This window comes from Tinamus guttatus, unplaced genomic scaffold (assembly GCF_059628265.1).
Source record: "Tinamus guttatus ecotype Peru unplaced genomic scaffold, ASM5962826v1 Tinamus_guttatus_pri_ptg000038l, whole genome shotgun sequence".
In the NCBI taxonomy this organism is placed as follows: Eukaryota; Metazoa; Chordata; class Aves; order Tinamiformes; family Tinamidae; genus Tinamus; species Tinamus guttatus.
Window position 1 is genome coordinate 5447593 of NW_028288572.1, and position 26116 is coordinate 5473708.

Genomic DNA, 26116 nt, shown 5'->3' on the forward strand with positions numbered 1-26116 from the left:
GTTGCCCATAGCTCTTGAGGTTTTAGGGGTTTTTTTTAACCTCTTACTTGACTGTCCCTTATGTTCACCTATGAGTCTGGCCTCCCTTGTTCGCTAATTTAAAGGAACTTTGACTCCTTCTGCTTGTGAGAAACTGCCTGTAAATATGCTGAGATACTGTGCCTGAAGAGACTGCTGCCTGTCACGCTATCAAGTGCTGCCTTGTTGTACTCCTTCTTCCAGTAAGAAAACACCCTCATTTTTTCATGCTTGCTCCAGTCAGCAGCTTTGCTCAGTGCTTGCTGTCCTTGCCCCAAAGGCACTTGGCTGCTTCTTGGGTGCTTTGGCAATATGAGCAAGAGAGTTTGCTGAAGCTGACAATGTGACTTACAACTTTATATTTGTATTTGCTGGATTGTGCCATCTATAGGATATCTGTGATTAATTTAGTATGCAGTGAGGGCGAGAGCTTGCGTTGATAATTCCCTCTCTTCAGGCTTTTTGTTTGTTTTGAAGGGGATAGGGAATGACATGTACATAAGAGGGTTTGATATATATTTTTCCATGCTTTAAAATAAAGGTCAGTTTGCTTTTAATATAGCAGCTCCTTAATACCTGAGTATTTGAGGTACAAATTGTACAGTTGCTGCCTGCGAGACCTCAGAATATGGAGCTACAGCAGCTTCACCCTGCTGGACCACTGAATTTGGTATCCCCTAACACAAACTGAAATAATTGGATCATTTCATGCCATGTATTCAGTCCGTCTTCCAAACGCCATCACAGGGTTGACAGCTGAAACCTGTAACCTGATAGAGGGTAAGCACCATTCCCATCTTAAATGTGAACAGCAAAATGACTAAAAAGAATATGTTGTCAAGGATTTTGGGGCTCTTATGTTTGAAGATAACCTCTCAGTATTGGGATGCAGCAAGTGTCATGTTTGGCTTTAGGGTTTGTGTTGTTTTTGTTCTAGTGTGGATATAGTATGTTAGGTTTTGCAGATCTCACTCTAATGCTGTATTCTGCTTGTAGGTTGAGATAGTTTCTGCTTATTTTATGCAGTGGTTTATAATAAATGTGTGGAATGGTTTCTGCCCTACCCCAACGCCACCAAAGCTTCCCCTAGCAGAGTTTCACTCCCACACTCTGTAGTAACTCTGGGCTTGGGGCATTCTCCTGAAAAGAGAGCTGCAAGTTGCCCTTGAGAAACCCTCTGCTTCCCCTTTCTCACTCTGGCATATGTTTAAATCTCTGGTGAACCATGTTGCTTATTTTGCCTTTTTTTTTTTTTTCTTCCCCTCAGTGCCGAGACTTCCAGTTTAACATCTCTTGTCTATGGTCCTCAAACTCTCTTTCCTCTTCTATAACTACTGCCAAATGCAGCATGCAATTGCATCCCCAATGGGAAATAGCTACCTACAATTGTTGTCACCTCCTATGTTATATGTCTTTGATGGTAATTTGTATTTGTGTACATTACAGACAACGTGTGTGTCATATTGGCATTAAATCAGTCTATATCCAAATTCTGTGTAGCTCTCCAATACTGTGATTAACAAGCCTGCCTTTTATAATTACTCAGTACATAACTAAAATTTGAATGTGTGCCAAATGCCAATGCTTAAAAGAATAGTTCTTTACTAAATCTTCTATTTATATTCCTCGTGTGAATGTGCTGGTGGTTTTCTGACTTTCTTCCTCTTACGTGGGCAGAATACAAATGGGCAATAGGATTTTGTTGCATCATTGCACCCGGCTTCCTTTCTTCCTGCTCTCCTCTATTTGCATCCTGCCTTTAGCCTTCAGTGTTCATGAAAAGCTTGGAAAGGCTGTAGTTGCCAGGTATAGGATTTACTGTGTTCAAACAAACTACTGTAATAAGCTAAGGCACAAATAGAATGCCACAAGATTCTCCTGTGAATTCACGAGATTTACGGTTATGTGAGTTTAAGCACCTTTACTTGTTAGGCTTTTAGCTGCAGTTTGTCCACCAAGGTGAGAAACGGCTGCTTACAGCAAGTGTACCGAAGCATCCAGTGATGCTGGTACTGGTAAACTGTTCCATCAGCTTATTAATACTGGCATTTTCAGCTGAAATTTCATAGAAGTCCCTTGTACTTTGAACCAGGACTTTTTTTTTTTTAATCTACAGGCAACATTATTGCCATGTCTTGTTCTTATTTTACTTTTCTGTACCCCTCATTCTAATCCAAAACTGTAGTGATATGAGATTGGAATAATGTAGTAGCTTGCTTGGTAACCATAAATTCTTAGCACTGAATTTCAATTTTTGTCAAAATATTCTTTATCAACGTAGATTTTGATCAAAAGCATCATGGCTTATTCCTTTTGTTAAGGAGATGGATAAAAGATTGACCTTAGCCTGGTGGGTTTTTTTTTTTTTTTTTGAGGGAATTGTGTTAAGGTTCTTTTCAAGATAATAAACGTATAGAGAAATCTGTTATAGGAATGGTACTTCTAAAAGGCTTTTCATTTTTTAGTTCATTTGAGTATGAAGGATTATGGATTTATCAAAACAAAATGGCCTTGTGAAATGATTTTCTGTACTCTAATGTTTCATTTGAATGTATTAGGTAATAAGTTTTCATCTTTTTCATAAAGACTGGATGGTCAGGAATAATAATAATAAGTTAATTGACTTTCCCTGTTGGTGGTTGTAGCGCAAAACATGATGTATCAGTCAGCTGTCCTTGTTGAGACCAGGGATTAATCACAATTGCTTTTTGAGTGACTGATGGCTATAAAAAGGAGGGGGGGGAAAAAAAGAAACCCACTCCCCAGTGTATTTTCAAAACAAACATATATTGTAAAATATACAAGAGAAATTTAAGATCAGATTTTTATGTGTGAACAAATAGTTTATTTTGTTAAAAACTCAATCATTTGATTTTGCTACAGTACTTCAATTTAAACTATGGAATGTGTAAAGGTTGTCTATATTTAAAGCAAATATATATCAAGTGTTTCACTGGTCTGATAATGGAGAATTGTTCAGTGCATACACTGCTACCTAATTATTGCTAAACCTTTCAGGAAAGCTTCTCCCTTCTATCTCTAAATAGCTTTTTGGGTTTTGCAATAATAGATGATATTCAGAAAAGAAAAGCTGTACGAAGGAAAGGAATCTCCCTCATTTGTTCCACAGCTCAAATAAATGGAGGGCAAAGCGCCGTGTCTGTCTGCTGGCAGTTTTGGTTTTTGTCTGAGTTTCGGACTGAAATTCCACAAGTTCCCCTTTGCTGAATGATGCCTTGAAAAACCTGCTGGGAGGCAGTGCGGTTTGCTGGGAGGATAGCGGGGTGCAGGGGATAAAGGGGCTTATAAAATTAGCAGGGGGGATTTAAACTAGTTTACTAGAGAGTGGGTGATAGAGCTTGCTGAAAGCTGCACATGGGGCTTTTCAGCGTTGACGTGACCAGTGTTGTGAAACGCAGCAATTCTCCAGCTTTGTATTTAATTGCGAATATACAAGTTCAGTTCGTGCTTTGGCAACGCAACGCACAGTTAGGGTCATGACAGAAGACATGCAAAACTGGCAGCAAGTGATTATTCTAGTGTAAATAGTTGACTGAGATTCTGAAGGGTATAAACTTGGAGAAAGAATGTGCAATTAAAAAGAAGTATGTAGCCTGGGTTACCCTTGCTGGCAAAGGGGAAAATTGAATTCAACTCCTTCTATGCATATGCTTTTTCACAGCCTGGATTTCTAAAGATCAGAGTTTTATAATTTAATAGGTATCAGAATAGTTCAAGTGTAGGTGCATTACAAGGAATGTAGCTGCAGAATGGATCTCAATGCAGATGGCAAGTATAACTTCAGGCACAGATTCAATGTGGTAAACCCACTGTACCTGTAGATGCTCTCCTTAGTGCTGGCAGTATGACAGCAAAGAGGGAAATTTTTCATCCCATTTGATTCCCACCTCTTTCAGAACTCATCATGGTATCTGGCCGCACTTGGCGTTTTACAAAAATTGGCAGGGTGCATCTGTTGATGTGCAGCCTCTATAATATACCAGCTAGAGCATGGCAAATAATGGACAGAATGCTATTGATATTGATGATCTTCATTTGCTTAATAACTTAAACTTGCTTTCAAAACTTGTCGAAGGTTTCCTAGTGTTATTCAAGCCACCAATTTTCAATTGCCTGTTCTGCATTCCAAATAGATTTTCTTTTAACTATACAGTATATACGATGAGATTGTGTTTTATTTTTTTAATATAACAGTGAAAGTTATTTCATAAGAAAAAGCAGTAAAATAATTCTTTGTTCATTTGTCTCCACTGCACTATGTAATGTTTGTCAGTTTAGATTTTTATGAAAAATATAAAGTAAAAAAGCTGCAAAAGTTCAAATTTTCAAAGAAGAATCATCTTACTGTTAAAGGTATTGCATTTATAGGTGGTATCATTTTACCTTGTCCCCTTGACATGATACATAACAGCTACCTAACAGTGATCAGCATTCTGCATGCACTCGGGTTGCCTCTCACTAGTCTTTGTTTTCAGTAGCTCTCCCAGATTCTCTTCTCAGTCCTGAGTCATAAATTAGGTTCTTTATTTGGGGGAAAATAAGAGTAACACCAGTGTGTGCCCCTTTGAAACCATTCATGTTGTCTTCAACTATAAAACTCTTGGGTTAAAGCACAGTTTCCATAGTACTTGCTGGTTCTCTCTTCTTGGAGTCTTCCTGTATCCCAAAATGTTATTTCCAAACTTTGTTTTGCCACTAGTGCTCTAAGTTATACTCTGGCAGGCGTAGCAGGAAATGCCATTTGGTGGCAGCTTCCTGAAGCAGATTCTGCTCTCACCTTGCTTCAGAAAAGAAGGTCCAGAGACCATGTGTGTTAAATCCTCTTAAACAAAAAGTAATCCTCTAAAGAGTGGATGTGTGGTTGCCTCTTCTGACAGTAAGATCATGGGCATGAGCAGAACGAACATCTACTTTTCGTACGATATCTAGAATCCCAAGGAAATGATAAAATAGGACATTTAGGGGATTTATCTGACTCCAAGCAAAGATAAAGTAAAAATCAATAGCTGCTGCTAAAATCTGTTCCTGAGTCAAACTCTTGCCATTAGTAAAGTAAAAATATTAATTTCCAGAAAGCTAATTCTGCTTCATCCAGATCCCTTACGAATAATATAACTTACTATATATGGCTTGTAGTATGTAACTTATGAATAAAGCCCATGCTTTATTTGACAAAAGTGCATTGAATTAGTATATGATAGAGCAGAACTTGGTGCGTAACTCTTTGATATTCAGTGTGGATACTTGCCTGGGAACCTGGGACAAGCATTAGCAAAACTGTTACTTTGAGGAGAATCTTGTGTGTGCAATGTGGTCTTCTCTCCCTCCACCAAGATGGAACTTGAAGCTTGGTGGTTAGGTGCTGTGCATAAGAGGAAGTGGTTTTCTTTGCAAAGCTTTTACTTTGAATCTGTGATATTTGAATGCTTTAGAAGACTTGGCTTCCCATCTCCCAACTAATCCCAAAGACTTTTCCCTTAAGAAAGTCCCTTCTGTTTTTATTATTATTATTATCTGACATAAGCTGCTTCATGCTTCCCTCTGAAATAGCAGTAGACAGTGCAGCTGGAATGCAGCCTAAAATTGGGATTTTTATTTTGGAAGTACCATCTGACATGGTCATTTTGGAAGGACCATCTGACAAAATAGCTATTTATTCAGTTAGTGACACAAGATGTGTTCTAAACAGAGCGTTGAGTTGTTGAGAGTGTTGAGTTGTTGCTAGTGCAATTTACTGATGTTTAGGATTGTGCCTGTAAATGTCTAGTGCTTAGTATTGTTATAAAAATAATGTTGGATGTTTCCTAAGGGTATTTGTTTGTCCTTATTTCACATGAAAATTTGGTATTTGAGTTGTTGCATTAGCATCATCTTTCCAACTTTTTTTCCCCCCTCGCTCCTTTTTATACTTATTTGGTATTTGACACTGATTAAACTTCTCATCTGCAGTGGCTTCAAGTTCCTGTTCTTGCCTTGTAGTTTTTTTTAGCCCTTGCTACTTGCATCTATACGTGAAGTGTGGAAGACAGCCAAAACTGTAAAGCAATTAAAAGCATTTAAGATATGGTTATTTTTTCTTCTTAACCTTTTTTTGAAGGCTTTAATTAAGTGTCTTAAATTAAGAGAAATTGCCCTCCGTTTTATGAGTGTTAGTACCTGATGCAATGCTGTGGTCTGCTCCATGGACAGTATTCCAAAAGAGAAAATATGATGGCAATTAGTAATAAACATAAGGTTTTGTTATTTCATATTTTTATTATGGAATTTAGGTTTTAATCATTTTGTGTGTTAAGACATAAAGAAACTGAGGAAGCCCAAATACTTCGGCTTCTTTGCTAAATTCAGGCCATGTTGGTGTTATAATTATAATGTGGAATGTTAAATTTCAGAATGAGGTGCATCAAAACAATTCAGAAATACAAATGCTGATAGTAACAGGCATCTAGCTTTATATAAGAGACTGTATCTGCTCTTTACATAAAAGTGAAATCTCATTTCAAGTATAATTGGGTCTGTTTTCAGTGATATGAGAGAGTTTTCCAGTAATTGCCAGATCAAATGCCAAGAGCTTGGGGAGAATTTTGATGCCATGTTGGTTTCCTGTTCATTTTCCATGATAAAACAAAAAGAACCTGAACTGACAAGCTTTTTTTTTTTCTTTTTTTTCCCCCCCCCCTGCAAATGGAGTTCATAACCCCTCTGTTGCTGCCTGTTTATATTTTCTTCTTCCTTAATAGCTCCGCATGCACTGTTGCTCTTGGTAGTATTTAAGATGCTCCTCAGCCCTACGGACCTCGGCACAGGCCATGCGGATGAGCCGAGTCAGCAAGCAGAGCAGTGCAGCTATTGCTGATGAGAGAAACGAGGTCTCCAGTCTTCGCAGTTTCACTTGCCACATAAAGGCTATAAGCCAGATTTAAGCCTTTTTTTTTTTTTTTTTTTTTTTTTTCCATTTTTCTTTTGCGCATCAGGAAGATTGTGGCATTTTCTTAGAAGCAGGATGATTTTATCACTTCCCAAACCTCACCTTTCCACCTAGTCGTGCATTGGAAACGTGCAGCCTCTAGGGTTGTTTGTGGTGTTTTGAAACTGTAGTTGTGTGGGTTGTTTGTTGTTTTATTTTGTAAAGCCATGGGATAACAAATAATTACTGGATAATACTGAAAATCACAGCTGTAATTTGAGCTTTTGTATAAGATAATACTATCAAGGTAGTTATGGATCATCTGTCTCAAAAATGATGAATAATTTTCAAGGTTCAATATCTAGCCTAGTATAAAAACTTTGAAAGGATTCTTGCTTCTGTGAAACCCATTATTTTCTAAAGCCTACCCTTCAGTAAGGTGTATGAAGGTAGTGATGCAAAAAATAAAAGCCATTCAGATCAGAAATGTTTCGAAAATCTAGTAGTTTTTTTTCAGTCTATACTGCCAATACGACTGTATTAATAATTGCTGTTCTATGAATTTAAGATGAGTCTTGATTGCTTTTTTTTTTCTTAAGTGATTTTGCTGAGCTTCCCTCTATAAGAGCACAATTTCCAGGAGTACAAGTGCAGAATATGATTTCATTTCTTTGAAGACCTAAGTCGTTTCTTCTTCATTTGGAAAGCATTAGTCCATGTAGTATGGGTGTCTGTTTGTTAATCTGGGCAGGAAGGATCAGCCCAAAGAAAATGCAATTCATGACATTTCATGATTTCCTTAAAAATTGAGTACAACACTTACACTTACTTATAAATATGCAGTCGTTTGAAATGCAACATTTTTCTGTTTGTGTCTGTTCATTAATTCCCGTGGGGTTTGCTCCGCACTTTCCACTTTTGCTGTGGCTGTGATAACGCTACTGTTACTTTGCAGCCGTAACACTACCAAAAGTTCTGTGTGTCACTCAGGAATGTTTATTATATAATGGCGTGTTCGCAGGCTGAAGCTTGAATTACATGTGTGTCAGTACCTGGGGTTTAACTGAGCTTTGCAAAATTAGTACTGGGCTTTTGTTGTTGCTGGCATGAGAAACTGGTAAGGTTGTAGAGCAGTGATAGGAAAACCAGTAAATTTTCTTCCCTGTGTTTGCTGCCTTAGGTTTCTGGTTAGTAACTCTGACTTGTGCAGTGAATCTGAATGCAAGACCAGGGTGACACCTTGACTTAGTCCGTGTTCAGAGGTGCCTTGTTGCCAGGGGGAAGGTGAGAATCTGTAACGCAACAGATTCGTTTCGGTCAGCCTGGAGCTGTCTTAGACCCTACACCTTATGGGGGAACTTTGGCATCTCTCAAGTGGATGTTTTCAAGTGTTGTCACTATCAAAATACTTCCACACACAAAACTAAATATCAGCTCATTAAGAAAAACTTGGTGTTAACTTCATTTTGTCGAGGAGTTGCCTTGAAATATTTACATGAAATAAAGAAATATTTGCATTTTTGCTCCTGCTGCAAAGGCTTCCAAGTAGAACGTTATTGCCTAGTTTACAGTTTAGCTACACTGGACGCATTAGGCGTTTTATAAGTGGTCTCAAGTATACTGCCCTTTGAGTAATAGTCCAAGAATAATCTGGTGACTATTTAAACAGCTCTTTATAAAGAATTTCTACCTACTGGGAATCAACTGTCTTGTTGCCATCATCTTTCATTGTATATACTCTGCATGTTTAAGTAAATTCATTACAGTGTTCAAGCTCAACAGTGGTTTTTAGAAAAGACACAAATGAGAAAGCCTTGGAAATCCCTACTGCTTGTTTAAAGTGAAGATGGCACCTCCTGTCATCTCTTTCCTCACGAACATCGACTTGCTTCATCAGGCTGTGCCGTGGGTTTGTGGTTTAGGGGTGTGCGCCGAGACCTGCAATTGGAAATGAGCTTTAAACTCGTGCCAGGGGCACGTCCAGGGCAGGCCAAGCAGAGTAGCAAGGACATGGCAGGGCGGTTTGGGCCACTTCTCTGCAAAGAATAAAATGTTGCTGGTCTCCTCGCTGGGTGGGTAAACTGCAAGAGACCAACACTTGACTTCTGTCGTTGTATTTCCCCACGTTATTTCAGTGGTGAAATTATGGGGGTTTGTCTTGCTGCAGCTTCAATGATACGAAATGCAGTAGCTGACCAACCTGTCCAGTCTGCATTTATTATCCCTCCAATAAAGTCTGCATTTTACTGTGAAGAAATGAATAGCTGTTCAGCCCCAGGAAGGTACCATTGCTCCAGTTTATGTATATCATAATTAGGAATTGAACAGGCAGAAAACTGGTGAAAGATTTTATATTTCCTTATAGTCCTTCAAAGCCAGTATATCCTCTATTTATTTTTTTGTGGAATAACTTAATCTTGCATCTGAGGAAACATGCATGTGACTGAAGAGCATTCGTTATACCCATTTGTTTGTGTACGCTCAAATAGTTTGTGCTGATATTTTTGTGTGTGTGTACAAAAATATTTTCTTGGCATGCATGTGTTTTGTCACGAGTGCCTAGCTTGTGCCTGCTCCAGGAGCTTCAGGTTTCTGTTAGGGGGTCGTCTTAAAATGTTGTCATAGTTTAAAAATGTTTCTGTTTCATTATCTTCTGGAGGTGGCTTTTGGTAGTGGTTGGGTTCGGAGACCTTGGGGTAAAGTTCTTAATAGAGGGAAATTCTAAACTTCCTCTGCTGTAAGAATTGGCAAATGTTCTGGTTGGAACATAGAGCTCTTCTGGGTAATATCCACTTGAAAGGATAAATAATTTATGTTGACACATGAATGTGATTATCAGAGTCTAGAGCTGCTCTAGTTCTTGTTGTTACTGTAAGGCTGAAACACAAATCAGTTTTATTTTTCTTTCCAATGTAAAGGCTTGTACAGTATATGAAACAGGGTGGTGGTTTTTGTACATTTACAAACTGGAGGAGGCTGGGGCAGCCCAGGGCTCGCAATGACTTCTGGAAGTGAAACGTGTACGAAACGTTGCTGCAAATGGTGTCTGAAATAGTGGGGACACATCCTTCAGGAAAGGCAGATGATGTTGCTCAAACCCTGTTTGTCATGTTCGTTAAGAAAAAAGGCACCGAAAGCTACAAGTGCAATATTTCATATGTTTTATATAATTACATAATCTAATATAGTGTGTATTACGTAATTGTATTCATGCACATATGTCAAAAGGCATAATTAGTGGTCTGTGTAACTGCGCCTTGGCGGTTCTTAGTACATCAAAGATAGAAATTTGGAATCTAGGGCTTTGCAGCATGTAAAGTAGCATAATTTCTGGTTCAGAGTTTACTAGCTGTTAAACAGGGCATGGCCTAAAAATAGACTCTGTCTGTGGAGAAAAGATGAGATTCTGCAGGGCTGAAGATGTGCAAAAGTAGCATTTATTTGTGTGGACAGCCAGACGTGGCTGCACCGCGGGTTCTGGTGGAGAAGGCCCCTGTGTGGAATATGAGATCACAGAATCATGGAATGCTTAAGGCTGGAAGGGACCTCCAGAGGTCATCTAGTCCAACCCCCCTGCACACGCAGGTCACCTAGAGCACGTGGCACAGGACTGCGTCCAAGCGGGTTTTGAAGACCTCCAGAGAAGGAGACTCCACAACCTCTCTTGGCAACCTGTTCCAGTGCTCTGTCACCCTCACTGTGAAGAAATTTTTCCACAGGAACTTAAGGAAAAATTTCTTAACAGTGAGGGTGACGGAGCACTGGATGTCAGCGTACACGGAATCACAAAGCAGTTGAGCTTGGAAGGGACCTTTGGAGGTGATCCAGTGCAAGCCCCTGCTCCCGGGATCACCTAGAGCACGTGGCTCAGGGTTGTGTCCAGGCGGGTCTGCAAAGTTTCTCTGGGCAGTTGGTGTTTTCTATATTTACAGTTCTAAATGCAGCAAAATAAAATGAGCAGATCCTACAAAAGCACCTGAGGCAGGCAAGGCTGCTCCATCCAACTTTTAACATATTTCAAAGGAATTTTTCCTTTTGGGAAAAAAAATATTGAACATACTGTCCTTTAAAGGAAAATAGAGTTATAAGTTATTAGCAAGTGGTATTCAAGAGAAATGCCATATATATGGGAACTACATATATTTATCTAGAAAATATTAGATGGTAAAAGATAACTGTTTTAATACACATAAAATGTGTATTGGGGTTTTGATTGGGGTTTTGCTGTTATCATGTTGTTGTACACTGCCCTCCCATGTAGATTTGTATGTTTGTCAATTTGAAAATTTGGGACTCTGAATAATTTGTTCATATAAAGATCCTATTTGTGAGTGTACAGATACAAAATTGAACTGTGGTGTCACTCTGATTTGGATCAGTGGCTCCTTCAGGCAGTGGATGTCACCTCTGTGTACAGCTCTGCTCAGTGACTACACTCCTAAAATACTGCACAGCCCCTTCCTTCCTCCACCCTCTACCAGTGACCAAATTAAACTGTGTTTCAAAATCCGGTTTGAAAGATCTATATGCCTGTATGTCTTTCAAACATATAAAACAATAAAATACAAGACAATATATATGTTTTAGTCTGCTTGTCTTATTTTTTCTAGATCAATTTCTTCAGGAACAAGATGACTCTTCCTTTAAATTCTTACATTTTTCTTTAGCATATCTAGTTTGCTTTATCTCTAAGCATTACTAAATTTTATATGTGTATCTTGTGAACTTTAATGGTTCTCTCCTTTTAAAAATACTGATTTCAGATTTGTATTTTAACCTTGCATAAAACTCTGTGGACAAATGAAACAATATCTTTTTCCTGCTCACTGAAGATGGAGAGAACTTCAGTGTAGGATATGAATGCCTGGCATGGCATATAGATAAAAGTAAAGGCTTTTGACAACTATTACAAAGGAATCTAAAAGGAGCTTCCTACTGTGCACTGTCTCAAAAAGGAACAAAGAGTTCTTGATATTTTATTAAATTTAAAACATTTTAACACTTTTCACCAAGATGCAAGTCAAGTGAAATCCAATATTGTACTAGAGAATGAAAGAATGCAGTGATTTTTTTTTTAACACATCTGTAAACTTTGAATCATTATTCTGCTGGAAATGCAAATAGATAAAGAGTATTAGAAAACACTTAGACACATTCTGTAGTTCTGGACTTTCTGATTTTAGCTACCACCAAAACGCTTGTGCAGTGAGTTTCAGTTGGATCTTAGTAAGCGAAAATATGGAACTTTTTCTTGTTACAAACTTTAGTGTTTTGCTTTGTCAAAATTGTATCACTCCAAGATGGAATTGTGTAGGCTCATCCTAAAAATAAATAGGGGAAAAAAAAAAACTCCATACATTGCTTACCATGTGTTAAGTACATAGATTGCCCTATACTCATGCACATGGGAGACTGACTAGATTGTTGTCCAGAATAAGTGTGGAGTTTTAATTTTCTTAAATTCACTAATCTAGACTAGTGTTCACTTGGGCTAATCTTGTGCTTTTTTATCATAATTCTTTCTGATGCCCATTTGATTGTTTTCTTGTATCAGATTGTGAGCAGGTAGTGAGAAGTCACTTCCAAAAAGTAGCTAGAAATCTGATCCTAAATTAGCAATCCAATTAGCCATTTTGAAGTTAATGCTGTCCCTAGAGACTCTGAATGATGGAATCCTTCAAATGCATGTTTGAATATTGCTTTGCAAATATTCTTTCTCAGTGGCATTATGTTACTTGCTTATGTTTGCAAGAGCAGGTCCTAGGTTTTTTTATTTTGATTTGCTACGTGTCGTCTTATTTACAAAATTACATTGTGGAATTTGGGGGGGAAGGGTTAGTGTGATGGATTATGTGAACATGTGGTACTTGCTAAAGCTGTTGTTATAAATGCTTTACAACTGAATAAGAGGTATTTATTTGCATGGGCTTTTATCTTTCACATTCATTTTCTTTCTTTGCTTGTGTGTGTTTTCTGTGTCCTTAGGGGGAAGAGGAGTGCTGTGGGAAAACCATAGAAATCAGCAAGCACTTTAGTTGTACTAGAAAGTATAGGGCTCTAAGAGAAGCTTTAGTAACTGGGTGGGGAGGAGAGGTTGAAATATTTTACATTACGACTAAATGTTTTGTCCCTTATGACTAAATGCTTTGTCTCTTTCAAAGCTAATAGCTTTATTTTTTTCTTTTAGTTCTGTCACTGTTGTTGTTCTCTGCCTTCAGAGAATTTTCAGTTCAGTTTTTCAATTCAGCTTGAAGGGGATGAATGACCTGACACCTTCCTGGGGGTTTAATATGTTACATCCGCAGTTTTTCCAGCCTCTGAAAGTATTTATTTTGTATTTTAAAATGTTGTAGGGCACTTTAATGGTCAATGATGTAAGTATTTAAAATTGATTTTTTATTATTGTAGGCATTGGATCAAGACAGGACTGCACTGCAGAAAGTGAAAAAATCTGTGAAAGCAATATATAGTTCAGGACAAGGTAAGGCTTTGTTCCCAGTTTTGCATGAGAACCTGAGCATCTGAGTATGAGTTTGAAAAGTCTGCCTTGCAGTTTACCCTGTTCAGGTATATAGAATGAGAGATGCTTATCTGTAAGGTAGTATTTTGAGATTCAGCAATTCAAAATGTTCTTTTTAGGGGTTGTATGTGGAAATAATGTGTTTTCCAGCTCTTTCACCCTCATTGCTTTCCACCCGGACACTTTCTAATCAGCTGGATGTAAATATTTGATTAGAAAAATACAGTCCCCATTCCCCAGCACTCATAATCGTGTTAAGCATTTTTTCCTTCTTTAGAGCAGTTTCTTAGTAGCCTTTATTGAAAAAGAAGATTGTTTCTGTGCTGCTTGTTTTGTCCTGTTAACTTAGTTTTTGGACTGTCTTTTTATGTGTTACAGATTCTTTTCACTTCTGCCAGTCACTAATATTGTTGTTCCACTAGCACCATGAGCTTTTCCAAAAACTTCAGTTGATGACTAATGTTTTCTCAATAGATTGTGAAGCTAGATTGCCAAGTAAGGATAAAACTTGGTAAATGTTTGTTTAGTTTTACACTTTTTTGAGTTATGGAGATACTCTAAGCAGCAATATCTATTTGGAAGTATATTCTTACGTAATTTCAGAACCAATACAATTCTTAAAATGTGTGAAAAGCTTTCTGTCTGTTCTGAAATATATAAATGACACCAGAGATTATGGTTACCCATTGACCTGAATTTTGTGATAAAACCTGATAGGACTTTAAAGCCTGCCAGTAGTTTTGAAAGCCCTATGTAAGTCATATTAGCTTATGAACTATTTACATTGAGTAAAAAGCAATAAAAAACTGCTTAATCATTTTATATGGCTCCCTTGGCATTTTAAGAAGGACCACAGAAAACTATGCAGCAGTTTTTCAGTGTTTTCCTTTGTTTTTGAAGTATTTTTTATTAAAGACTCAAGCTGGTATAAAATTTTTTGAATAAAGAGAGCATTTTATGTAATACTCTGGCTCCCTCTTCAGAATGTTATTGTGATAGACTGTGGTATAATTTGGAAGACATGCACAGGAAGCAATTTGTACAGCAATTAATAAACATAATTTTTGCATCCTTCTCATGTCTGTCATTAGAAATGTAGAAATGACTCATCTCATTCTGCCCCCCACCCCCGACCAATACATTCTGAGCGGGAAAGCACTGGTGAAGAAATCCATTGTAACTTATAAATTGTTGCCTCTCTTTTGCCCTCTCTGGCTGCTTCTTTATCTGTCTTGTTCATTTCTGTAAGATCAGATTTCATGTGTAGGTAGAAACCTATCCTGTGGGAATGATGCTTGCATGTAATGGAGAGTCCGATCTGACTAGCTTTCACGTAACATTTGGAGCCAGTTGTATTGGCAGCAGATTTCACAATTAATTTTCAGCTTTTCAGTAGTTCTTTTTTGTTGATTTGATGGTGTGGTTTCCAGGTACAATCAAAAGAATAAACGCAGTAGTGAAATAAAAATGCAAAATCAACAGAAGACCAGAGATGAAGACTGGAGACACTGGGCTAGACAAGCCATTCGTCTGGTAGTAGATACTTAGAGAGTAGCACGAGAACAGTGCAAAGGGATTGAAGAAAAGAAAAAAAATTACAAAAGAAAACTTTTGTACTTTCTCAGGTTGAAGTGATATGAGGGGCTGGATTTTATCCAATCGATTTTAATTCATGTAAACTTTTTTTTCCTTCTCCTTAGGAGGAAGAAGAGGGGAGTTGGGGCTGTAGGGACCAGAACTGCTTTCAGTATTCAGAGTTTAGACACAGCATCGTGGTATTATCTGTTGCATCCTGTGTTTCTTTCTTAATCATTTTTAATAATCAGCTTTATTTTATTCCTACTGAATAATTGAGGTGATATATTGCAACTCGGATCTTTCTCAATAATAGCTAATTCACAGTCATTCCTTCAAATTAAGAGTATTTTCCCTGCATTACGCTACCTGAGGCACACTCAGCCATTATGCTTATGCTTCAGCCATTCAAGATAAGACTTTTCATTTAACTTCGGAGCTACCTGGATGTAAACTTGTTGCGATAGACTGACCCATCAGTGTCATCAGACAATTAATGCACCTAGTGGAGACTTCCAGGGTGAGATGTGTCTGACGTCCTGTACAGTTGAACTGTGACCTGAATGTTAGGGAAATGATGAGACATTCAGCTGAAATGTGGATATCATCAGTGTAGGCCTCTGTGTTAGGACAGGTTAATCTCACCTTCATAGTCAGCTTTTGTTTTTATTCCCCTGGGTAATTTGGTGATTTTTATTTTCTTCATAAAATATAAATGTTATTCTCTGATTCATAAATATGCTGTTAAACTCTGTGAGCCTTAGCACAGTTCCATACAGGGCTTCACAGGTGACCTCCCTCTAAGGAAAGCTAGGTGCTATTTCTTCCTCCTTACCCTGGTTTTTAACCAGTTATTTGTCTAGGTGAGGCTGATCCTTGTTTAACTTTGTTTACCTAGTTCCTTATATTGACTTGGTTGGGAGAGACTTGTTTAATTACTCTTGTGTGCTTCCTTGTTGACTCCTTGAACAAAACATCTGTACTTTGATCTAAATGACTTGCTACTATTCATTTAATCAGCTTTAATGAGTTCTAGCACTCACAGCACATTTAATATAAAAACCTCAGAAACAGCCTTAAAATAAATCTGCCATGAGGACTTCCCTAAGCACGGTAGCAATGAACTTGGCTGGAAAATAAGTCTTCTAGTATTGCTCATCTAGTCTAAATGTTCTTAAAACTGCAGTGATGTAGAAAAGCCACAGACTCATGGAGATGCTCTTTGCTCTAGATAAGTTCAAAGGAGCGTTTTACTTGCTTTTTTCTTCAGCAGCCTAGGCCTGGAAGGCTTTATTGTCAAGTCAGGAGACAAATGGGATGGTCAAAGTCTCTTTAATCTTTTCGATTAGACTTTTAAACTTCAGCTTTTTGAAAAATATTTTCTTATATTAGGTAACTCCTGTCTTCTTCAGCCTTGCCAACTTCCTTGCTGTTTTAAAAGTCTTGTTAGGCTTTTTGTTTGTTTGTTATTCAGATGTTCAAGAAGTAATTCTTAATAATTAAGCAGTCTTCAGGTTTCTTTGGGTGTAATTTGAGGATCATCCATTCACAGGAAAGCATTGTGCTTGTGCAATGCTCTTTTGAAAGCTACTTGCTTCATCACCTTTTTCTGCCCTTCAGTGTTTGGAGGGGATCATGTCTGATCAAAACTGTTCTAGACAAGAGAAAAACTAAGGTTTCAGTTTTAGTGATCTGCTTTCTAGTTGCACTATATACAGATTTTCCTTCTATATGTTTTGTCAGGACCACTGTGACCTCTCTCCTCTTGCCTTTACAAGGTCCTGGCTTCCCTGACAGACCAACCTAGGGGAGGGAAGAGTTGAGGAGGCGTCTCTGTCCCCACGCACATCTGCCTCGAAGGGAGCACGGTCTGGTGGGACCGTGGAACATCCAGTAATGTCTGTGATTCTGGAACCCCTTGGGGAGCTGCTCAAGGAGGCTGGTATCTCTCTGGGGAAACTGCTCCATTTTCATCTCAATATTGAGCTTTGTTTACAATATTAGGAAGACATGAGCTAGCTCTGGGCAGAAACCCCTATTGTTTCTATGTCCTGCTCTCCGTGTGTGTCTCCGAGGTTATTAAGTCCTTCCTACAGTAATTGTATCTAAGGAAGTAAACATCAAGCCATGCACATTATTACCACCTTCATCTGGAGGAGATTCTGTTAGTGCACTGGGAGGTCATCTGTGTGGTTGCGTGAGGCACCAGCGGTGACGTTCAACGTGCTCTTTGCTCTGGCCATGCAGCCTTTCATAGGCTGTGTTTTAGCACAGGTACACTGACTTTATTGTTCATTTACGTGCTTTTGAGGTCAAGTAAAGAAATACCCTTCCTCTTCATGAATTGCTAATATTTTTATTCTTTTTACAAGATTTATGTAGATGTAAAATGTAAAAATTGAATCTAGAGGTGCTACTCTTGAATTTCTTGTGTATTTGCTTGGTAACTTTAGAGTAATTCCTTTTTTTAATTGAAGAGTCTCATGTCTAGATTTTAGGTGATTTATGATCTAAAATTCCTGAGAACTTCCTATACATTGTTCTAGGATAATGATTTGCTTCCTGCTTCCATTTGCTTTGTCTTTCTACAGATACAGGAAATACTCTTGCTGATTTTTTTTTTTTCCATCGGTTTTGAAAAAAAAATATTTTGACGCATCTCCGCTTTAAGAAGCAAAACAAGAAAGTCCTTAAAATCAAAATACTAGGAAATATACTGGAGTTGGAAGTGCTTCCCTGGCAAGAAGAAAGATTTCATGACCTATTAGATTTTCTTCATTTCCAGCCTTGCTGAGTTATCCCTCCTTTTCCCTCAAAACAGTAGGGTACATTTGAGCTTTACTAGCTCAGGAGTGTGCAAGCCAAGGCTCCCTCTTAGGATAGCGTTTCTCTGTATATTTGTGCAACAGCTTTTATATCAAAACAAAACCCACATTTTATTGTTACCTCTTGATTCCTTGCTTTTCCTATTAAGCTATTTGATTAAAAACATATGCTCATCATGGAACAGTTCTATTCAATAAAAACATGGTATTGGAGTTCCATATTAACGTATGATTAATTTTGGCCTTTGAGAAGCTGCATGTTAATTTCTGATGTTACATTGTGACTTGTCAAATGTTGGGGGGGTATTTCAGTTAGTTAAGCATTAAGATTTTTTAAGTCTTCTGGTAGGATTTTAAGACTTTTTTTTTTGATCTTTAAATCAGTGTTGTTTTGGGTATCCTTACTCTTTTAGAAACATTCCTGTGTAATTCTTAATTAGCTCATACTTTTTGTGTTGTGCGTAGCAGGACATTAGTAAGTTGTTTGACCGTTAAATGTTGGCTTAATATTAAAAAAAAAAAAAATCCTTTGAGAGAAATTGAAGGTGATCAAGACTGTTTTAAAGGGCTGTACTAGCAGATTTTCTGCAGAAAGGAAGTAAAATGCGAGATGCAAGCAAAAATATGCAAAGAGATGCCTGAAATGAGGAGAAACATTGACATTATTTGTTTGGCATTATTTGTTCTGTGTATGCGTGTTGCCTTAATAGCAATAAACATTGAATCAAAATAGATGATTGTAAGTTTGAACGTTTATAAGATGAGGCAGATGTATTTAAATTTTCCTTCAGCTGATCTTATATTGATATTATTACTTTATTGAACATTACTGAGCTTTTTTATTCATATTTATGTTCGATAATGTTGAACATTCAATGTTACGTAACTTGCAGGTGTTTCCAAAGAAAAATAAGCCTATATGCTAAATAGGCCTTTTTGATACTAAAATATCTCAACCAGTTTTAAGTATATATGTATACTTATTTGTGGGTTTATTGAAAGAAGGGTGCTTGTCGATTGTTATTATATTGCAGTATACGTTCGAGCAGGATTAAAGTAATAAATGATTATCTACTAGCAAGTTTTCTGATTTTTAATTTTCTCTCTTTGCAGATCATGTTCAAAATGAAGAAAACTATGCACAAGTGCTAGATAAGTTTGGAAGTAATTTTTTAAGTCGGGATAACCCCGATCTTGGCACGGCTTTTGTAAAGTTTTCCACACTTACTAAAGAATTATCAACGCTGCTGAAGAACCTGGTAAGGAAATTCAAATTTCTTTATTAAAAAAAAAAAAAAGGCTAAAAATAATGTACAGTGGAACAACTTCACATTGCTGATGACTCGGGCAGTGATTTTAGAGATCATTTCAGTTAGGAGGTTTCTGTTTCTAAGAAACTATGAAGATTATCTCTGAAGATTGTTGTTATGCACATTGTGTTTTATGCACATTGTGTTATTCTGCTATTTGTGTTTTTTTTTTTGGTTGGTTTTGTTTGCTGACATTTAAGAATTGAGAATGATGCCTCAGTTTACATTTCTGAGGAGTTGAAGGTGCTCTGTGAACCTCTTTGTGGAACTTAATTCTAAATCATTCCCTGGCATCATGTCTCTCCAGTTAAAATCCAGCACCATTAGTTGTTTTGAATGATTAGTTGTTTTATTTTGAGGGGTGAAAGATTAATGATTTAGGAAGTATGCTTAAATTCTGTTAATAGTATGCTTTCCCTCTGCAAGGCATCTGTTGTTTAAGCATTAGGCCTCTGAAGATAGTCTAAAGCCTTTTCTCATATAAAGTTTATTTTAAGTCTTTTACTTCTGAGAGTAGCATAACAAGAATGTAGTTATAGCCAATAGATCTTTGATCACTGAAACTAATCAAGCTACTTTTTCTTGTGAATTCATATTTTGTGGTTTGCATTGACATTTATTAATCCAATTCAGAAGGTTGAAGATCCAGTTTTATACTAGTTTTTTATAGCTGGGCATAACTCTGAGGTTCCTCTTCTGTAAGGTGCAATAATGTGGTTGCACTGCAGTCTTTCTTTGAGCTGGTAGCTTTGGTGGGGCCTTTCCTTCATCCTGCTGCTTTTCTCTTGGAATTAGGCAGAAGGAAATGATCATTGAGAGATTTTTCCCTTACATTAAATAAAGTAGATGCTAGCCTGGAATGCCAGAAACCTTCTGAGTCTCAAAAGTTGCTTCCTATTCACCACCAGGTGAAGTTAAGCATGTTTTGTATGATTACCTAGGCCTTGCTTTTGTAAGAAACCGAGATGAGATTAATTCTATTTTTTAACGTGAAAATAATGTGTGATACAGTGAGATCATGACTGCTATAGAAAACATGCATATTTATCCCTGTGTAAGTAATGGAATTTGCAGCATTAGAAATTCATGGTTTGCTGTTTTCTTAAGTATAATTAAAAGGAAAGCTTTATTTTTATTCTTTAACTATTGATTGTGTAACAAGAGCAGAGGCGTTTCAGCTTTCAGGCCTGTGCACAGCATCAATGGGCAGCTTGACCTTTTCAAGACAGTCATTTTCTAAGTGTGTTAAAGCTGTACACTTAAGATTCAATTAGGTGATGTACAGCTTCTCTTTGGAGATTAAAAATACATATTGTGGGTAAATTCATATGTAATAATTGTACAACAGGGACTTTGCTTATCTCTACATACTGGGCACTATGTTTTTCTCAAATATTTTAAGTATTTAGGAGTTTTTGGCTGAATTCCCTTTGCTTTTTAAATATGCATTCTGTATTTATATAGAAAAGTTGTCTCTGTGTGTTAGGCATTTTTATGGGAGAAAAAAAGTAAGGAAGCAGTTTTAACTGCTTTCAATTTTTAAAATGATCACAACAAGAAAAGGCCTTTTCAGTTGTAATACTAGTAATCTTGCATGCACAAGCAGGGCTTCAAGCAGATCTGCATTTTAGCATCTTAACTCTTATGTTCTACTCTGTCCTTCAGTTATTTATGGGTCAAGGAGCCTTCTGCTGGAAGAAGGGCCCACAGTAAAACTCGGTCCGTGCTCAAACATGTGGCTCTGGAGAGCAGTCCTCAGCAAACAGTATCCTACAGCTCCCACGTAACTTTTCATACTTGGCTTTTTTGCACCTATATTAACACACAAAATGGGATGTCGCTTCCTTCCTTGGCAAGCTGTTAATTGCTGCCTTGAGTGTTGCCCCTTCTTAGTCACCTGTTTAGCTATCGAGGGACCATCTCACTTATCCTAGGAAAGCTTCATCTTCCTTGGAAGTCCATTGCGTGGCTCATCCAATGTTTGCTTGGACATTTGTGTCTTGTTCTTTAAGAGCTTTCTTTTATAAAGTTTGTTGTTACTCTGGGCCATTTTGGTCTCCTTTATTCTTACTTTTAGCACACAATTCAAAAATCAAAATTTTAAAGTGCGTTACATTTGAGAGGCAATTTGAGAATAGAACCCAGATTTTTTAGAGGCTTTAGGTTGGATTTCATGCAGTGCTTCAGCAAGATATTTTAATTCTTTTCCATAGCAAGTTAGATTATTATTATTATTTTTAAGTAGTGGATATTGAGACTTACTGAGGTTTTTTTTTTTTTTTTTTTTAGCTGAAACTGCAGTCATTCAAAGCTACATCATGCTAGTACCATGCTATTCTGTAGTCTATCTTGATTTTTTTTCGAAATTTAAAATATGCCATTCCCTTCTCTCTCTTATTTAACAGTTGCAATTGGACAAGCAAGGTCATTTTATAGATGTTTCAGCATTTTAAAAATACTTACTGTTTGCCTGTCTTTTCTCCAAAAAAAAAACAAAAAACAAAAAAACATTGTTCTGGCTTGTTGACCTATTGTCCTTCTTGAACATAACTCTGTTTAATAATGCAGTTACACAGGAAACAAGATATTTATAATACTGGAATAAAAAATAAGGAGTTAAAAATGTAGTGAATGTACTGAAAAAGCAGGTGAGAAGGAGGAAGGTATATAATTTCATTGATGAAAACACCAGAGTAGGTGCTGAGGCTTATATTAATAAAATTACTTGAAGAAATAGAATTGGGTATTAAGGTGAGTGACAAGTGAATAGGCACTTTTTGCATAGAGCTTATTTTTGCTGGCTTATTTGATACATGTACAGCAAAATAAGTGAGTTGTCTGCAAAGACATGGAGAAGAATAAGGCATAAGGAAATACAGAATAAGGAATGAGCTGTAAAGGAACTGTGTTGTAGTTGACCACCATCAATACCAGAGTACTGGCCTAAATTTTCAGTTATTTGATAGTCCCACCATAATCTTTCTCTGCTTTTTACTTTGCTGTTCTAAATTTTCCTTCTTTATGCAGTTACTCATCATACAGTGCAAAAAAGGTGTATGAAAGCCACGGTGTGTGTAACTGAGCGTGGGAGCCTCTTCTGAGTTGATGTAGCTGAGGTGGTGGAGGAACATTGGGACCACTCGCAGATGACTTGTTTTTCCAAAATCTCTTGTGCAACGTGACCTTTAGCAACAGTTGAAATCTGTTCTCCCCCTCCTTCATAAAGATTTTAAGCTAGTATTTGTGGGCACATTATCTTTCCTTCCCCCTAAACCTCTGTGTCTCCATTCATTAAAGCCTGTTTTTTTGTTTGTTTGTTTGTTTTTGTATTTTACTCTAGTTATGAGATTGTTGTGCCCCTTTGTCAGACATTTCCAACTCATTTGAACTATTGATAACTCATGTATTGATACATGAGCTGATTTCAGAATCTTTTTGACTAGTCACATACTAGCTGGCTACTGTTGAGGAATTTCAACCCCAATATCAGTTGGTTCCATTACCTGTAATGGAATAATTTGGACAAAAGAAAAAAGCTATTGTTATTTACTGTTGTTCGTTCCTACCCTGATAACTGCTTGGGGTCTACTCAATGCACATATTGCAAAACAACTTTCTCTGTTTTGTGAACTGGTCTGTAATTAAATGGAGTGAAAATCCTTCCTCTAAATTAGCATGTGAAAAATGAGTTTCAGTTCAAGTTGTTAAATTGGTTGTTTATGTTGTAAAGAAGCAAAAACAGAACTAAAGTCTTGCTCATAGCTCTGACACTATTGCTTCTGGCATCTTTTTTTTTTTTTTTCCAAAACAGTGCTCTGATGCATAATATCCCAGTGATGATTTTGGTGGAAGGAAAGAGAGTATCCTTATTGCAGTAAGGCCAAGGGGAAAGGGACTGCCAGCCTGCTGGAGCCAACTCTTGGTTCCAAAATAGTCCTGGTCCCCATGGGAAGCTGGTGGGAACAAACTGCCAGGAAAGCCCAGAGAGGTGGCTGGCCAGCTGATGAGCTCAACAAATGGGTGCTGACATGGGGAGAGGATTGGAGAGTGCTTAGATGATGCATGTGCTTGTGTTCATCTGCTGGGGGATATTTCTGCAGCTGGCTGAGCCAAAGCTGTCGAGCATTTCTTGGAGAAAATCATGGAGAACCAGGGAGAGCCAGAGATAAAGAGCTGATACCGTGCAAACCTGTGTCAGTTTAAAAAAATGGTGAAAACCTGGAGGGGAAAAAAAAAAAAAAAAAAAACTTGGCTTGCTTCTGGAAATTAATATTAAACAAGTTATTTGTTGTAGTCTGCTGTGCATGTGTGTGTGTTGTGATTTAAATGTCAAAGTTGCCGGGGAACAGCCAGGATGAGTTTGCAAAGATTACATGAAAATAACCTGATTTCAAGACTTGAAGTAGGGGATGGCGTCAGGTGCTCTTACTAACAAAGTACCTAGATAGTACCTAGGTTAACTTGTATGTAAAGAATTGGAAAGAGAGAAAGTAATTGGAACATTCTCAAGATAGGAGCTAGGAGTACAGGTACCTGGAATCATGAACACGTCGCATTTTACTGGCAGATCAACTTTCCTGCCTGACACGCTGCTGCTGCTACCAAATGAGCACCTGGCAAATGGGGGATGTGTGAGGAGGTGCTCATGTTGTGGCAATTGATGAACAGCATCTGAATGTTGAGGCTGAGGAAAGAATTCTACGTAGTAGAAGCAGCTGAAAATATTTAGCTGTAGCTTTGAAGCTTTTCTCTCAGTGTTAAGGTTGTCAGTTTATGCTAACAATTCTTATTTATAAAGGCTAATAGATATTATAAATATCTACCTAAAATCTATTTTCAAAGTCTAGTGTGTAAGTCTAAATTATAAGAAATTGTGCAAATAAATCATGGTGTGTTTGGTGGGAGGACTGAGGAGGGCAGCGCTTGCATGCGGGCATTGGGCAGGAATGGCATTCCCACGTAGCCATTCCTGTGATGGTGACTTTTCAGGAGCTGGCCCTGCACCCACACGTGCCCGTGTACGCTCACCTCGTGCCATCACCATAGATTTTGTCTGTTTGGGTTGGCTGAGGCAAAGTCAAAAATCCTGCACGTGGGTAATTAACCTCCCCTCACGGGCTCAACAGGGTTCAGTTTAAATGGGGGAGTTTCAACACATGCCAAACTACGAAGCCAAAAAATTGCACATTTTATTAAATATCTTGATCAGTGAAGGCGAGTGAGACTCTCCTTGCTCCTTTTGCTCCCCGATGCTCGCAGCACAGGCAAGGGCCCTGCACCGAGTCTGCCTGCAGCATAGCAGCTTCCTCGTCCTCGCTCAGAAACCAGCACGAAAAATGTACTCCAAAGCCAAAATTGCTTCCTAAATAATTCATGTATTTGCTAAGAGAGCTTGAAGGGTTTTAAAATTCATATTTTATGTCACCGTGTGTATTTTATGGTTAACCATAATTACAGTGTTTCTGTCTGTGGTGCAAGGGAGTGTTTATTAGTTCTTAGAATGAATCTACTGTTAATTTAGAATTGTTTGAGGTGGTTGCTGTTTCATTAGTGATGATAAAATACTTGTCGGTAGGATGTTTGATAATTTCATAGAAATTTTGAATGGTAATGGTGTCTTTTTTCCTTCTTCCTTTTAGCTCCAGGGTTTAAGCCACAATGTTATTTTCACTTTGGATTCCCTGTTAAAAGGAGACTTAAAGGGTATTAAGGGGGTAAGTGTTGAAAACTAACTATGTTTATGGAAATGTTATTAGTTTCAGCTGTCTTCTGGCTGCTTTCTATTCACCCAGGAGATTGTTTCTAACTTTGGTATCCATTAATATTTCTGTATCTAGTCCAAAGAATAAATTTAAAATTGGCATGAGTACAATTTCAGTTGCTTCTTTGAAATATTGGAAAGCACTGCTTTGCAAGGTTCGAAAATAACTTTTTTTAAAAAAAAAATGCTATTTGAAATTTTTAAGGGAAAACTTTAAAAAGTGCTATTAGTGCCTTCCAATGATGTTTTAAAGACAATGTTAAATATATTTTAAGCAAATTTTCTGTTTCCCAAGGACCTTAAAAAGCCTTTTGACAAAGCCTGGAAGGATTATGAAACCAAATTGTAAGTATTTTTTTCTCCCCCTTCTGCTTTTGGTAACTCAAACGAGTGTACTCTTCAGTGTGACTTTCAGCCTTATGCTCTTGTGTTTTTGAATCTTAAATCCTGAAAGTGAGTCAGGATTTATGGATACAGCTTCTTCCCCAGTGTTCTTGGGTGAACAAAGGTTTATAAGAAGAGTAAGTTGGAAATGAACATTAACAGCAACCTTAGCTCTCAGGAAGGTTGCTGAAATGGCTCAGAGTGGAGCCACTTCGCCAGAATTTGGTTATTTTCGGGAGTCCATTCCTGTGTCCTTTGTGTCCTTTTATGTTTTTCAGATTTATTTTTAAAATAAATAGTTTTCTCTTTTTTTTCTCTTGTGTTGGAAACCTAATTTTACTTAGCAATGGCAAATCCAGTTAGTCTATATTAGACCACTAAGAAGGACACACTGCAAAGCTCTACCTGAGAGCCGCATAGTAACTTTTTAATTCCTTATTTTCGTTTTACTGTTAAGTTTTTTCTTTGCAATGTTTGCTTTCCATGTCAGTGTAATGATTAGAAGACATAGCATTTAATATGTGCTTTGATATGTGTGTTATTTTTAATGTGCTGCCTTGTTACTTGTTTTAATTCCTGCATAACGAGGCATGAAACCATGAAACTTGTTTGTTCAGGATATTCTGATGTTTTCTTGCAGAGTGAGTTTAGTTTCTTATTATGTTTGTTTTACACTGCAGTAGTATATTGAGATGGGGCCTGTATGGTGGAACACATCATACAGAAGAGATGGCACCTTCTTCCACGTAGCCAACAAACTAGAGAAAAGGTGTAAAGGATGCAGGAACGGAAGGGAAG

General features: G+C 37.5%; 1 protein-coding gene across 3 annotated transcripts in view; it reads left to right on the forward strand.

Annotated features, from left to right (window-relative positions):
* ASAP1 (ArfGAP with SH3 domain, ankyrin repeat and PH domain 1) overlaps window positions 1–26116 on the forward strand; it is a 153215-nt gene that overhangs the window by 78695 nt on the left and 48404 nt on the right. For all 3 annotated transcript variants that reach the window (XM_088534972.1, XM_088534962.1, XM_088534982.1), the window contains exons 4-7: window positions 13352–13424; window positions 18977–19122; window positions 24813–24887; window positions 25230–25279. In XM_088534972.1, the coding sequence (XP_088391098.1) occupies window positions 13352–13424; window positions 18977–19122; window positions 24813–24887; window positions 25230–25279 (344 nt within the window). The remainder of the gene's footprint in view (window positions 1–13351; window positions 13425–18976; window positions 19123–24812; window positions 24888–25229; window positions 25280–26116) is intronic.